Source organism: Thamnophis sirtalis, unplaced genomic scaffold, assembly GCF_051295495.1.
Source record: "Thamnophis sirtalis isolate CommonGarterSnake01/CBP01778 unplaced genomic scaffold, rThaSir2_p1.2 scaffold_13, whole genome shotgun sequence".
Taxonomy (NCBI): Eukaryota; Metazoa; Chordata; class Lepidosauria; order Squamata; family Natricidae; genus Thamnophis; species Thamnophis sirtalis.
Window position 1 is genome coordinate 29,604,156 of NW_028261393.1, and position 15,026 is coordinate 29,619,181.

The 15,026-nt window shown below is 47.0% G+C and overlaps 1 protein-coding gene across 1 annotated transcript in view; it reads right to left on the minus strand.

The window, feature by feature from the left end:
* Positions 1-3,527: 3,527 nt before the first annotated feature.
* Positions 3,528-15,026, minus strand: part of KPNA6 (karyopherin subunit alpha 6) — a 28,760-nt gene continuing 17,261 nt past the window's right edge. Inside the window, exons 6-14 of the mRNA XM_014057650.2 lie at positions 14,483-14,614; positions 13,355-13,443; positions 13,027-13,126; positions 11,387-11,550; positions 9,963-10,041; positions 8,594-8,719; positions 7,523-7,650; positions 5,836-6,014; positions 3,528-5,335 (exon numbers count right to left, since the gene is read on the minus strand). Of these exons, the coding sequence (XP_013913125.1) occupies positions 5,148-5,335; positions 5,836-6,014; positions 7,523-7,650; positions 8,594-8,719; positions 9,963-10,041; positions 11,387-11,550; positions 13,027-13,126; positions 13,355-13,443; positions 14,483-14,614 (1,185 nt within the window). The 3' untranslated portion in view covers positions 3,528-5,147. The remainder of the gene's footprint in view (positions 5,336-5,835; positions 6,015-7,522; positions 7,651-8,593; positions 8,720-9,962; positions 10,042-11,386; positions 11,551-13,026; positions 13,127-13,354; positions 13,444-14,482; positions 14,615-15,026) is intronic.

Here is a 15,026-nt window from a genome sequence, read left to right on the forward strand (position 1 = left end):
TCACACCATCTGGCCTTGGAGTGGAACTCACAGGGCCGGAAGGGGGGATCCCTCGAATATAGGGAACCCTCCTTCCCCGGTAATGGCTTGCCCTGAAGTTCCCGCCATATCTGCCCCTCCCCATTATGACCCCAATGTTCCGGCCCACTCCCGCATCTGTGGTCCCTTCACCCTCTCCCCCAGCTACCGGGTTCATCGGCAGGCCCTTCGACACACACAACCAAGGGCCGGGACCAGGCCCGGGGCCCCCTAGCACTTCTGCCAAAGCACTCAGTGCAGGAGGTCCCAGCTAAACTCCCGGCCCACCAAACACACCCATGCATACAACCAGTCAATCCCCACAATACAAGTTAAAAACAAAAACAGCAATATAATAAAAGTGGGACATTCAGTCAATCACAGTCATACCATACACTCCCCATACATATAAATATAAAAATTAAATAAAAAATTTACAAATGTATAAAAATTAAGATTATGATTATGATTATGAGCCTGCGCAGTCCAGCCAATTGTATAGTCCAAAGCGGCCGGGAAATAGTGTCCAAACTTCCCGAGAAATAGATATCCGGAGTCCAAGGGTAGTGGGACATGAAATGATAATTCACAGTAGTCCAGAGCGAATCCAGGCAAGTCTGAAAGTCAAGTGGGCTGCAGGCAGTAAAGGATAACGGCAAAAGTTGTAGGGCCAGCCGCAGGAGACGGTGGCCAGCAGCACTCCCTCCCATCGGGGGCAAAGAACACCCGGGAGCCAGGGATAACCCCACGGTAAAAGGGGGGGGAGAACCCCACTCCCAGCTGTACCGTGACACTACCCGTGGAAGCAGCCCATCGGTAGGCCATCAGGCTAGCGACCCCACCCCCTCCTTCACCCTAATCCTAACCTTATCCTAACTATATCTTAAACTAACCCACCCTAAATTCTAACCTAACCCTACCCTGTCCCTAGCCTGACCCTACAGCGGCACAAACAGCAGAGGAGGCGTCAGGCAATCCCAGGGGGGTCAGGCCCCCCCAGCAGTCACCGATAGCAGCTCCCACGGCAGCCAGACGGTTTCAGCCTGCTCTTCCAGGTTCCACGGGTGTCTCCAGCCCCAGTGGTCGGGAGGCCACTGCCCGTCTCTCACCACAGGTGGCCCAACAAAGATTTGCAAAATAAGGCCCACAAACTCCACAGCATCCAGAACAATAAGGCCACAATCTTCAAGCGGCTAGACTATGATGTTGACAAGTGGCCTACAGAAAGATTCAATTTTCAGCAACTCACACGGAAAAGCCTCGGCACTCCTGCCAGCCACGGCATTCTCAGGGGGCTATGATAGTTGTCAGGTGGCTATGATAGTTGTCAGATGGCTATGATAGTTGTAGCAATCAAGTGAGGGGACCCCCCTCCTGGCAGCTGGGCTAGTGGTCTTTCAGGCGCCGCTCACAGCAATCACGATGCTCCCAGCTGGTCTAGAGTCCCAGCGAACAAATAACACCTCAGGCAAAGTCTCCCAGTCAGCTGAGCCGCATTAGTTCTCACAATGCCGGCTACAGCGTCTTCAGCGTCTTTAGCACCTTTAAGCAAAGTTCAAAGAATAATGCCACCTCACACCCGCCCCAAACACCTCGAGCACTCTCCACGCTAAGGCAGGAAACAGCCCAAACTCAGCTCAGCTCCACTCCTGCTGGGAATAGCCGTCCGTGTGAGGGGGGGGGGGGAAAGACGCCCAGTAAGCCGAAGGTCGTTCGCAACGCCGTTCGTAAACGCCGAGAATGCTGAGGAACGCCGGAATCCGTTTCAGAGCCTCTGGATAAGCCCCTGGGTAATGCTTTTTAAAATTTGCTCACCACTCCCAGGCTCAGCCCAAGCTCTTCTCATAGATCCCCCACTGCTTAGATCTGATAAACAGCGGGGGAGGGTTCAGTTCAGGACAGTTGAACGCTCTTCTCAGCCGGAGCGAAAAGCTCAGGCAGCCATCTTCCCAGCGCAGGCGCACAATGGTGGTAGCCTCCCAACTCCAGGGGACCTTGGATGAAGCAGATTATCTAGATCCCTTTCAGTCTGGATTCAGGCCTGGTTACTGCACCAAAACTGCTTTGGTCACACTGACCGATGATCTCTGGCGAGCCAGGGATAGAGGTCATTCCTCTATACTGGTGCTTCTTGACCTCTCAGCGGCCTTCGATACCATCGACCATGGTATCCTTCTGCAACAGCTAGGAGAGGTGGGAGTGGGAAGCATTGTTTTACGGTGGTTCTCCTCTTACCTCTCTGGCAGGTCGCAGTCGGTGTTGGTTGGAGGACAGAGGTCGACCCCTAGGCCCCTTAAATACGGGGTGCCGCAGGGCTCGGTCCTGTCCCCCCTCCTATTTAACATCTACATGAAGCAGCTGGGTATCATTCGTCGGTACGGGATTAAATACCACCAGTATGCGGACGATACTCAGTTGTATTTTTCCGCCCCGTACCAACTCAGTGAAGCGGTGGAAGTAATGTGCCAGTGCCTGGAAGCTGTCAGGGTCTGGATGGGAATGAACAAGCTTGCGCTCAACCCTGACAAGACTGAGTGGCTTTGGATGTTGCCCCCCAAAGATAGTCCAGATATTCCATCCTTAAACCTGGGGGGTGAAATCTTACACCCCTCAGAGAGGGCTCGCAACTTGGGTGTTGTCCTGGATCCGCAGCTGACTCTAGAACACCATCTGTCAGCTGTGACCAGGGGAGCTTTTGCCCAGGTTCGCCTGGTGCACCAGTTGCGTCCCTATCTGGACCGGGAGGCACTCCAAATGGTCACTCACGCCCTTGTCACCTCAAGGCTCGACTACTGTAACGCGCTCTACATGGGGCTGCCCTTGAAAAGTGTTCGGAGACTACAATTGGTCCAGAATGCAGCCGCGCGAGCGATACTGGGTGTACCTAGATACACCCATGTTACACCTATCCTCTGTGAGCTGCACTGCTCCCTATTGGTCTCCGAACACACTTCAAGGTGCTGGTTATTACCTTTAAAGCCCTACATGGCCTAGGACCTGGATATCTCCGTGACCGCCTCCTGCAACATACCTCCCAGCGCCCAATAAGATCGCACAGGGTGGGCCTTCTCCGGGTACCATCATCTGCACAATGTCATCTGGTGGCTCCTCGGAAGAGAGCCTTCTCTGTAGCTGCCCCGGCCCTCTGGAACGAACTGCCCCCTGAAATCCAGACACCCCCCCCCCACTCTCTCGGCCTTCCGAAAGTCTGTTAAGACCTGGCTGTTCCAGCAGGCCTGGGGCTGCTGATCTTGATTGACCTTCAGCTCCACTAAGATCGAGTGCATGTTGTGTCCTGTTTTAATTTGTTCTGTCTTATATTTTAAATTTTTAATATCTTCTTTTTTAAACTGTCTTTTATGTAAGCCGCCAGAGTCCTCCGGGATTGGGTGGCATACAAATTTATTAAAATTGACAAATTGAAAATTGATTCCAGGAATGGCAATTGTGACATGGCTGCAAGAAAAAAAACACATGCTCCAGTCCACATGCGTGTGGATTGCACTCACTGAATGCAGAGATGAAGTTTATTAAATTTCCTTGGCGTTTTTTTAAACAATGAAAAGCAAACCTCTATTACAAAATACAGCCCAAGGGTTTCACATCTGACTTCACCCCTGCCTGAATCTCTGCTCTTGAAGGCTTTGAGAACCTTCTTCCCAGGAGGGGGAGCAAGGAAGGGGCTCTGCCCACCCTCTGAACTTTCCTTAAGACCCCCGAAGGAACCTCTCAGCCAGGGGCTTCTCTCTGGAAGGAGGAATCAGCCAGGGCCCAATTGGTCTCCAACGAAAGCCCATTCTCTGAATTGGGTCGCTCGTGCAACAGGCAAAGAGGGGGACCCGAATTGTAGCTGTGGTGACCTCTGTATAGCCAACTCTCTAGGCCGGCCTGCCCCACATCATCCTCTCTATCAGCACTCCGGAGGATCAGCCCCCCCCCCCCGCCTCCCCAGACCAAATGAGACAAAGTCTACATGTATATATAATATATAAAAAATACAGAGCTTTGACTTCTTCATTTTGAAGTAAATGTAGACGATACAGTTGTGAGCAGGAGGTAATTCTGAAAGAGACACAGGCCATGGGACGGGTGGCATGGAGAGCAGATGATAACCCCCCCCCCCAGCTCCACCATGCCCAAGTCGCCCCCACCCCAGTGGTCCAAGAGAAAAAAAATTTAAAAAAAATGGCACAAACCAAAAGGCTCCAATGAGTTTTGCAACTTTGTTTCTTCAAGTAAAGATGCACAGGGGGTTTCTTCTCCCAGTTCACTTCAGTCAGTAGCAAATGTTAAGCCCACCTAAAAAGGCAGCTGTGCTTTTGAGTTATTTTTCTGTGCCTTCCCCTTAAGACTGGAGCCTCAGGAGCTGTTGCTCGTTTGAATCTTTAAATTACTCTCCCCACCTGACAGGGGAAGCCTTCCCAAAACCTGATATTCAGCCTGCATCTCTGGGCAGAGTTTCTTTCTTTTCTTTTTTAGATCTATGTAAGTGGAGGAGAGGGACAAAAACAGCAGCAACTTGGCCCAATTCCCTCAAAAGGTGCTGTTTGGCAAGGATTCCCCTCCCCCCCCCAAAAAGACCCCATATGGGCCAAAGTGGTGTATTTGGCAAATTAAGAAAAGTCTCTAATAAAAATTAACATGTGCAAATTGTTTTAAATAGTTGAATCCAAGCATCCAGATTAGATTCCTTGGTTACAATTCAGGTTATCTTGCCTTCTCCCAGTGAGGGGAAAAGGCACCTCTCAAGTACCCAAGAGAAAAATCTCATCTCATCGGAGGAGAAAAAAATATTACACCACAAAAGAAAAAGAAACCTGGAGGAAAACCACAAACTAAAAGACATTTACACCTCCCTCCTCCATCCACTTCAGCACCTGCTTTTTTGACACACTCGTGCAGCACAAAAGATGGGAAGAAACATAGTGTGTAAGTGTATCTCCTCTCCAGAAAAGAGTCAACTGATGCTGCTGTGTGTCACAAAGGAGAAAGCTGCTTGGCAGAGGGTGGAGCAGGCAAGGTTGCCTTCCGCGTGACAGAGAAGGAAATGAGGCTGGGGGTGGGAAGGCTCTCGGCAGTTGACTTTCCATCAAAGGGAGGGTCTTCTTCCCCTCGACTCCGCACACTGGTTATAGCTGGAAGCCTTCCATGGGGGCCTCGGGCTGCTGGAAAATGAACTGCTGCTGAGCTTCATCCACTTGGGGGGCCAGAGTGGAGTCATCGTCCTCAATGCCAAAGTAGTGCTCGTACAGGTCGAAGGCCTTCTGGTAGATCTCTTGGTTTTCGTGGCTCTGGAGAAACTCTATTTTATCCAGGCCTGAAGGAGAAAGACATCGTTTACATGGAATCCCCCATCATATTTCAGGCGGCTTACACAACTGACCCATCAAGTGCAGGCAAGCCTTGAAAGCTTTTGCATGAGTGGCAGGCATGCACACCCATTGGTGCAAATGGAGTTGTGTGCGTTCACAGATGAATTTGCCACTCGCACTGAACTATCTCTGCCCTGCCCCTGCCGGTCCACCAAGCCGGATAGGTAGGGGACTACTGGCCTAAGGGGTAGAGGATCATCTCTATTAAACATTGAGGGTTGGGAACATGGGAGGAGACAGACGTGAAGTCAGGTGCTACCCAATAATACACTGCAAAGCTTTTTTTTTTATCAATTTGAAAAATTAAAATTTAACTTGACACTGGAAAGGCAACCTCAGGGCATTAGGGACACCCTCCATGGGAAGGAGTTCCTCAAAGGGGAGCCTCAACTGAGAGCCTTCGTTTGCAAATAGCCACAGCACATGTCCGAGACTCAGCCCTCACCGTAAGCTTCCTCAATGAGGCTGCAGTAGGGGTTGAGGCCAGTGCCACTCTGCTTGGCCTCCTGCTCTCCCAGCCGCAAAATGTTCTCCAGGCCATTCAGGGCCACCTGAACTATCTTAGCGTCCATGACGGTCAAAAGATCGCACAGGGGTTTAATGCAGCCCAGGTTTACTAAGTATCTGGAAACAAAGCAAAAAAAATCCAGAAGACTAAAATTACTGATAAAATTTAACGTTCTTGTAGAATAATTTACTTGCTGGGAAGACATGCCCTCTTCCCCAGTTCCTCTTCTGAAATTCGAGCTCAGACTCCTAAAGTTAACAAAAAGTAAGAGGAAAATAAAGTATTAGGATGCATATAATTCGTTGTTGTTGTTTGTGTGGTGTTGTTTATGAGCAGCAAATAACTCTGTAATCCTGTAAACAAGGACAAATCATCAGCTCTCATTATTAAAATAGTAAGAACCATAAAATCCACATGCTATGAAGTGCATGACATAGAATCCTAGGGCTGGAAGGGACCTTGCAGGTCTTCCAGTCCAACCCCCTACCCAAGGCAGGAGACCTTAAATTACCCCAGACAAATGGTTGTCCAAATTTTTTCTTGAAAATCTCCAGCAATGGAGCACCCACAAGTTCCATTAATTAATTGTTATTACTGTCAGGAAATTTCTTTTTGGTTCTAGATTGGATCTCTCTTTAACAAGCATGCGCCCATTGCTTCTTGTCCTGTCCTCTGGTGCTTTGGAGAATACTGTAAGCCAACCCCCTCTCCTCTGTGATAGCCCCTCAAGTCCCGGAAGAAGCTATCGGGTCACCCTTGATTCTTTCCTTTGTTAGACTAGATGTACCTAGTTCTCTTAACCGTTCATTCTACAGTTCAGCCTCCAGACCCCTTATCAACTTTGTGGCTCTTCTCTGACTCTTTCTATGGTCTCAAGACCTTATTTTGTATCTTGGTGAGCAGAACTGGATGCAGCATTCCAAGCGTGGCCTCAATAGTGCAATATAAAGTGGTACTATCACTATTCTCAGGCTCTTGATGCTTTCGGTTGGCCTTTCTGGCAGTTGCAGTACTAAAGTGGTGGCCCACTAGGATACCCAGCTTTTGCCTCATCATCAAAACCAAATCCTCCATTAGTTTTAAAGGGGAAATGATATGGGGGAGGAAATCTTCCTTCTTCCTTCCTTTCTTCTTGGTTTATATAGCCGCATACCTCAAGAACACAACTTTCTTGCCAGGCTTTTATTATACCTTTGGTTAGTTTTCTTCTCAGCTGACAAGATAGTGAGGAAGAATGCCTTACCTTTAATGTCTCTCATTCCTTATTCACAATTTTAATGCTGTCACCTGCCCAGAGTCGCCTTGTGACAAGATGGGGAGCAAATAAATTTAATAAAAAAATAAAAATTAATGAATGGAAGCTTCTTAGATGAACAACTAATGTTGGGTTATCTCATTTTATCCAGGTATCCAGTTCTTGATTTTTTATTTAAAAATAAATAAATTTAAAAATGGGAAAGAGTGAAACTTGTATGTGCCAAGAACATTACGTTGGCAAGGGTTACCCCCATGAACTCCACAGGTTCTTTAAAAAAAATTGGTCTCACAGACCTGTTAATAAGAGAGAAGCACAATTACAAACAATGCCTCCCGCCCAAACTCTAAAGTTAAAGTTACTCCTTACTTAATCTGCTCTGGTGTCCCTCCTGAGGTGGCGTTTGTGATGGCCCAGGCCGCTTCTTTCCTGGTGCGGAATTCTGCCTTCTGCAGGATCTCAATTAACACTGGGAAGATGTTTGCGTCTATGACTGCCTGCAGGGCCAGAGGCAGGACAGGGTTAGCCAGAGGCTGAGCATTGGGCCCAACCCCCAATCACTTGGAGCAGGTGAGGACAGAGCAGCAGTACAGATAGTCCTCACTTAATGATGAGTTGTTTTATGACCACTGGAAGTTATGATAACCACCGCACAGATGCTTTATGGCCCATAAAGTGGTCTTGGCTGCACGACCACCCCTGCAGTCACATGACTGCATGTCAGCCAAGTCAGCTTCACGACCAGTTATGGCATTCCACAGTCACGTGACTGTGATTCACTATGTTTTTTGCTGGTTTCTGCAAAAAAAACCTTGCCCGTTCAGATGAACAGGTTTGCTTAATGACTGTGGGGGTCTGCTTAATATGGTTTCAAGAAGGCTGAAAAAGGACTATACCAGTATATTGGTGGCTGGATCGGAGGTTAAAAGCAGTAGGTTTCTTGCAGAAGAGATTGCTCAATACGATTAAATAGCTTACCGCATAATCTTTTTCTATCCCCTTGGAGGAATATAAGCAAGGTTGGGCAGCATTAAAGAAGACTTTCCTGAGCTAGATAGACTTCCAGAGGTGTGGTCCTCAATCCCCAGAATTCTCCAACAAGTCTAGCATTGCTGAGAATTCTGAAGTTCAACCTAACTATTGGGAAGGCTACCAAATTGGTGAAGGTTGAAATACAAATCACCCGATTAACTGAAAGATTGCTAGATAAGGTTTGTGTTTTTGCAAGTGACAAAAAGCCGCGTAAGAGAGTTGATGTTCCTGGAGGGATTCCTAACAAGGAAAATGATTTGGCCCGGCTGGAAAATTAGTCAGAAATGTAGAAACTCCAGCTCAATGTTTCCCATATGTAAGATCACACCTTTGGGAGGGGGGGGGGAAGTGAGTCCAATAAGTCCAGTCATTTATGCCTTAAGAGTGTTACTTCCGTTGGCTTATTACCTGTATCTGAGCTCTGTTCCCTGCTGTCACATTGGAGATGGTCCAACAAGCTTCTTTCCGGATGGACTCTTTGGGGCTGCTAAGCAGATGAAGGAGACAAGGCAAAGCTGAACAATTTAGGATCACCTAGAAAGGAAAAGCAAATAAGCGCTCTGTTTCAAAACTTCTGCCTACCTCCATGTAACAAAATGGGTGGGTGATCTGGGGGAAAGAGGGGAAGAAATGCTCCCTAAGAGACAATTAGACAAGAGAGGGTGGAAAGAATCAATGGATTAATAGCCAGAGGAAGAAATTTAGGATGTATCCACCCTAAAGGATCAAGCAGGGATGAGGGAAGCAAGACTGACGTCAGCCCTCCTGTTGGATAAACCAGACAGGAAGCATGAGCTCATTCTACTTTGCTGTAAGGCTACATTAGCAGAATCTTGCAAGTCTGAAGATAAAAATTTCCCAGAGCCACTTTTAACCACCTAATGCATCAGGGTGGGCCCTTCCTGCATTTTTTCCTTTGACCGTTAAGCCCCTGGGGCCTGCCCCTGCTCTCATCTTCTAGGCACCATTTCCCCTCCTCCTCCATCCATTGATTGATTAATTACACCCATCTCATAGGAAACAGCCCTATTAAACTATTACAATACAATAGCAGAGAGGATCATAATTTGGCTACAGATACAGGAATGCTGAACTAGAGCAAACCTAAGCTAAAGGTCAGCCGGTCTCAAGAGATTTTTCATTACTCTAAAGAAAGCAGCAGGGAGAGTTTAATCAGGAGAAAATTTGGAAAACTACCTTCCCAAATCAGACCAGGGCTTGCTCATGAGGTGCCATCTGAAGGACTTGTATGAAGCTGCTTAACATGTTCCCATCAGTCATGGTCCCTTGATTATGAGACCAAATAAGACTAACATCTGAGGAGTGTCAAGATAACTGTGTATGTGTGGTAATTTTCATGACAGACCCAAAGATCCACTTATTCTCCTAAGCCCTTGCTGTTAGCATTATAAGTAGAACAAGAAGATGCAAAAATAGAAATACCCAAATAAAAAGATAGCAGAAAAGAAAGTAATTCCTAGCCGTCAGTGAATTGCATCAACAAAAACAAATTTAGTGTTCCCCACACATCAATGAGTAATTACTGCCCCTGACATTAAGCCAGTCTCTGCTTTAAATCATAGTTTGAGTACCAACTGCCAGTATCACAGCCAGATTCCACAACCTCTCTGATTATTGACTGGAATCAAAAGTCCTGGAGCTTGATTTCCCCAGATTGGTGGTAGATATTTCAATGGAAGATTTAGGAAACAGGCTCAGGGGCCTCCGGGGGGGGGGGGGGAGCTGCAGTGGGCTACACAAGCCTCCCTCCCATCACCTGGGTTTGGATATCATCCCCCGTCACAATGTTGCCAACTGCTCTCAAAGCTGGGGAAGCCACCTTGTAATCGCTGTGCCTGTGTGCAGAAGAAGACAACAACACACTCAACGTTCCTTAAGTTTAGTCTCTCTTATTCATCAAGAATCAAAGCAAAGTCTATTTGAACAAAACCAGGATGCAATCCAGGAAACCCCATAGAGGCCAGTGGGAGAATCAAGGAAGACCCTAAATATTATTCAGCTGCAATCCACTACATGCTCCTCCGGGCTGCTGGCTTAGGTGGCTCAACAGCATCTGGAAGGTCATGGGCCATGCACCTGCCTTATATGACCAGGGCACATTACACAGTCCCTGCTTTCATTAAAATGTTCAGGCCAGGCCAAGGTCTGGAGCACCACAGTCAAGGTTCCCATGTCAAATAATAGCTGTAAGCTCCAGATTCTCTGGAATTCAGGGAGTCCTTGACAGAACATCATAATGGAGATTGCCATTACAACCGATGGTTCACTATGGATATGTTTTGCCAAAAGGTTTTCAGCAAAACCATCATAAAATGCGGTTCATGTGACTATGGGACATGCAAATGCCATATATGCAGCTATGTTGCCGAATGCCCAGAGTCTGGACATAACCAGGGCCAGGGCTCTGTCTGTCAGAATCGACTCACAGGACTGGAGGGCACCTTGAGGGTCTTCTAGTCCAAGCCTCTGCCCAATGTAGGAGACTTTATACTATCCTGGACAAATGGCTGTCCAAGCTTCTCTTGAAAACCTTCAAAAATGGAACACTTTGAATCCAGGTTGTAAGCCTCCTTTTGGGGGTCAATTGTAACTTGAATGGTCGCAAAGCAACCAGTCAAAGTCAACTTACAGAAAGCTGGACCTGCACACACCAGATCATTACTACCTTAAAGCAGCTTCCCCATCCTGGTTCTTTGGGTGGATTCAAGCTGCTGTTTCGATGTGCTGGGATTTATACAATCCCACCTACTTGGAACACACTAGACTCAGGATGGGTTAAGCTGGGACTTTAAGTGCATCCCCTCCAGCTCACATCTTCCCTCAAGCTCTCCCAAATGCACCTCAGTTCACTCAGCCCCTATTTATTCCACTGGAGATGGGAGTGCAGGAAGACAGTAGGGACACCCGCGCTGTTCTATCGCAATGGCAGATTGCAGCAATCCTTTGCGCGTGATGTGCGTTCTCACCATCCCCTCCCCACTTATGAACTGGCTGAACCCCGTTTTTAAATCCCCCAGTTTAAAAGAAAGGAAACTGCCTCGGCACAGATTAGCATTTGTCCTCTTCATATCTGACTTCACAAAATGAACACAGCCAGAGTAGTTTGCAAACCATTATTTGTGGCATATGTGAATTTAATAAATTACTCAATAAGTGATAATGTAGCACTTTTACACTTACATTAGCAATTCTACCAGTCGCCGGCATACTCCTGAATCTATGACCGCCTGGATTTTCTCATTGGGTCCATCCGACAGATAGGAAAGTGCCCAGCAGGCATCTGCCAGCAAGTCTGAGTCACTGCTGAAAAGCAAGCGAGACAAGACCGGCAAACAGGACGACACCTGCCCAAAAACACAATTGCAAGAGACCCTGAGAACAGCGGCCCCATTACAGGCATTGCAGCAGTTCCCCACAGAGTTTTAGGTGTGTAAGATCAAATCTCTCATTTCATGCTCAATTCAGAAATACTCATGCTATCATCACACTGAATGCTTATTTTAGAGCTGGTAAATCAGTCCTCTATCCATAGATGCAGCAGTTTATTTATTTTATTTTATTTAGTATATGGCATATCATACATGGACTAGCATTATATACTAACGTTTCCCCTAGATTAATAAAACACAATAAAATAAAAATGTTAAAAAGATCTATGTTCAAATGCTGATGTCCAGGCAATTTAACCATTGAAGCACAGCATCGTTTATCTTGAAAAAATCAGCTACTGGACCAGTTTGACATAGAAAACCCAGCCCCCGTTGATAATGTCCCAACAGACACTGTGCGAGGTGCAAATCCCATTCAGGATTGTCCATTGTTGACATGGTAGTTCAAAGCCTGGCACCTTTTTTGTGGGGTCAGTGATATGTCTTCCTCCGCCTGGGCATTCAGAGGCCCATTTGGCTTTCCATCGGGAATCAATACTAAAGTTGTTGGGCAGATGTTGTGCAAGGGCCAGTGGGGCCTTCCTGGATTTAAGTCTTCTGCTGATAAATGAGGAAGGGTGGAATGCACCGGTAGAAGTGAGTTGTTCATAGTTTTTCTGTATTCTCTCGGTTGTGCATTGAGGCCTCTGTAAAGCTGGCGCTGCCATGTGGCTCAGAACAGGAAACCAAGTTGGAGTGGTTTTAATACATCCGCTTATAACCCTCATGATGTCGTTGAGTCTGGCGTCTCACTTACTAGGATGGCAGCTGCTAAACCCTACAAGGGCACAGTATTCTGCTGCGGAGTAGACCCACCCTAGTGCTGATGATCCGAGGGTGGAAGCTTAGTTCCACATAGTTTCTGGGATATATTGTTTCTAGCATTTATTTTTGCCATCGTATTCTCTAAGGGTATCTTGCAGAAGAGACCCCGATCCAATTTTACCCCAAAGCAGTTTAGATGGAGATTACAGGGGGAGTAGGTTGCTAAGTAGACCTTGAGGGTTTCATATTCTAGATACAGCAGTAACTCTGGCTTAGAGTTATTACCCACACCAATTGCCTTGTCTAAAACACTAAACTTTGTAAGATGCTCGGCCTGCAATCAGCACTATCAGGACTTGAGTTACAATGAACTCAATGACCTTTTACTATTTTCACAGGTACTATACTTCGGGTGCTTTTAAACGCAAGGAGGAGAGTTAAGTGATAGGAGCAGGATGTGAGTTTTAGTCCTGAGCCTAGATAAAGCAGTGTTTCTCAATTGTGCTGGCTGGGGAATTCTAGGAGTTGAAAACCACACACCTTCCAGCTGCCATGGTTGAGAAAGTCTGTGGAACACAAGAAGTGTCTGTGGCTGGGAAAATAAAGTAATAGACCTTTGGCTCTTACCTTCTCAAACTCTGGGGGTGGGTTCTTCCCTCTGCAGAGATTTGACAAAGCCCAGACCGCATTTCGTGTCATTGTCAACCTAGTAGATTTTGTGAGGAGCCTGAAATATAATCAAATGATGCTTGTCCACATTACGGCCTTTGGGCTTAAACCAAGCTATTTAAGGGCTTGGCAAATGTATCCTATAAACAGTCCTAGCAGCTAGATGGTTCAGGGAAAATAAGAAAATCAGTTGTGGTTCTAGGACAAGTTTGCCCCACTCAGCACTTGCAGCCTAAGGAAATGAAGGAGCCACAAAGTGGTGGAATTTCTCCCAGTGGCTACTCACAACAACAAAGGAGGAAGGATGCCACAATTTAGGACATAATCACGGCAGGCAGAGCTGTCTCCAGCGATGTTCCCCAGTGCCCAGACAGCCTGGAAGAAGAGCAGGGGCTTCAGGACTCAGTCCTTGAAGGGGATACGTTAACAGCAACAGCGAAGCAGTCAGTTGGGTTCTTGCAAATGAATCGTTGACCTCGGCCACTTCTATGCTGTTTGTTATTATTCTGGTGAATGCAGTGCAAGATAGTCTAGGCAACCTTCCCAACCTAGCAGCCCCGGTACATGGAGGGAGCCTGGACAATGCATCACCTCGGAGGTGTCCCTCCTTTAGACAGCTACTACCCCGTATCTGACTATTTCATCCCATTCTCTAACCCAAGCCTTCCAATAACTATTAGGGGTCTGTGTTTCTTTCTTGCCACATGGCCCAGCTCTCATGCCATACAAAGCAGCTTGCCTTACCCTAGGCAGTATGACACATCTGTGACATCACAACAGCAGTAGAGCCTGAAGGTTAGACACTGAGATCCAGGGGGATAAGAGAGCCAGTTGGGCCATCCTACCTCATAGGATTGTTCTGAGAATAAACTGAGTGAAGGACCTCTACCCCAATGTATGCTGCCTTCCAGGGGAAAGGCAAGTAATCAGTGTGATGTAATTACATCATAATTAGACCATGGAACATAGAATAACAGAGCTGGAAGGGACCTTGGAGGTCTTCTAGTCCAACCCCCTGCTCAAGCAGAAGTTCCTGCACCATTTCAGACACAAATGGCTGTCCAGTCTCTTCTTAAGAGTCTCCAGTGATGGAGCACTAACAACTTCAATACAACTGTAAACCTACAATGTGGTGGGATAGTTGAAGGCATAGACAAACAATGCAAAGATCAGTTAAAAACATTTCCAAGCTCCCGTCACCTCCCTACTCAAAACAAACAAATTTTAAAAAATCTTGTGAGAATCAGCCATTTCAATAATTTTTAAACTGGGAAGCTGCTGCCCTTTATAGGACACCGTTGATCATGTTTTGTTCACAACTGGAGCTGGCTATTCTGCTGCAGAAATGGTTGAGAGAGAATGAACAAGAGCTCAAGAGCTGCCATGAAATTGGTAGCCCAGGCCTGAGTCTCACCTGCTCTTGGACATCTTCAAAATCAGCACTCAGCAATTCGATGAAGATTGGGACTGCCCCGGCCTCAATCACTATCTTAGTTTGTAGTGAATTACCTGAGGCGATGTTGGTCAATGCCCACGCAGCTTCAAACTGGAAGAAAAGCAGCCAGTGAATGACTAACTCCAGTGGAGACCCACAATCAATGAGAAAAAAGTTGTTTGGGGATTGAACCTCAACAGATTAAACCGGAGTTCCCATTTGTGGGGGGGGGGGGGTGAGCCTTCCGCAAGGCAAAATAATTCAGACCACTATTTCACTGACACTGCACCTGTGGAAGGATGGCAACAGTCTCTTTGAGTGACAGTTCTTTCTTCAGCGATGCTGCTCACAATGAACTTCCCCCACCCAAGCATGGAAATCAAAGGCAGAGGCACAACTGAGGAGCGGCTGCCTGTTTGCCACCACTCACAAGACCAAATCCAAGGAGAAAAGCTGGAAGGAGGCCAAAAAGACCATGAAGGCAAGAGAAAGACACTCCGGAGTCGGTGGAATAACTGGTGTC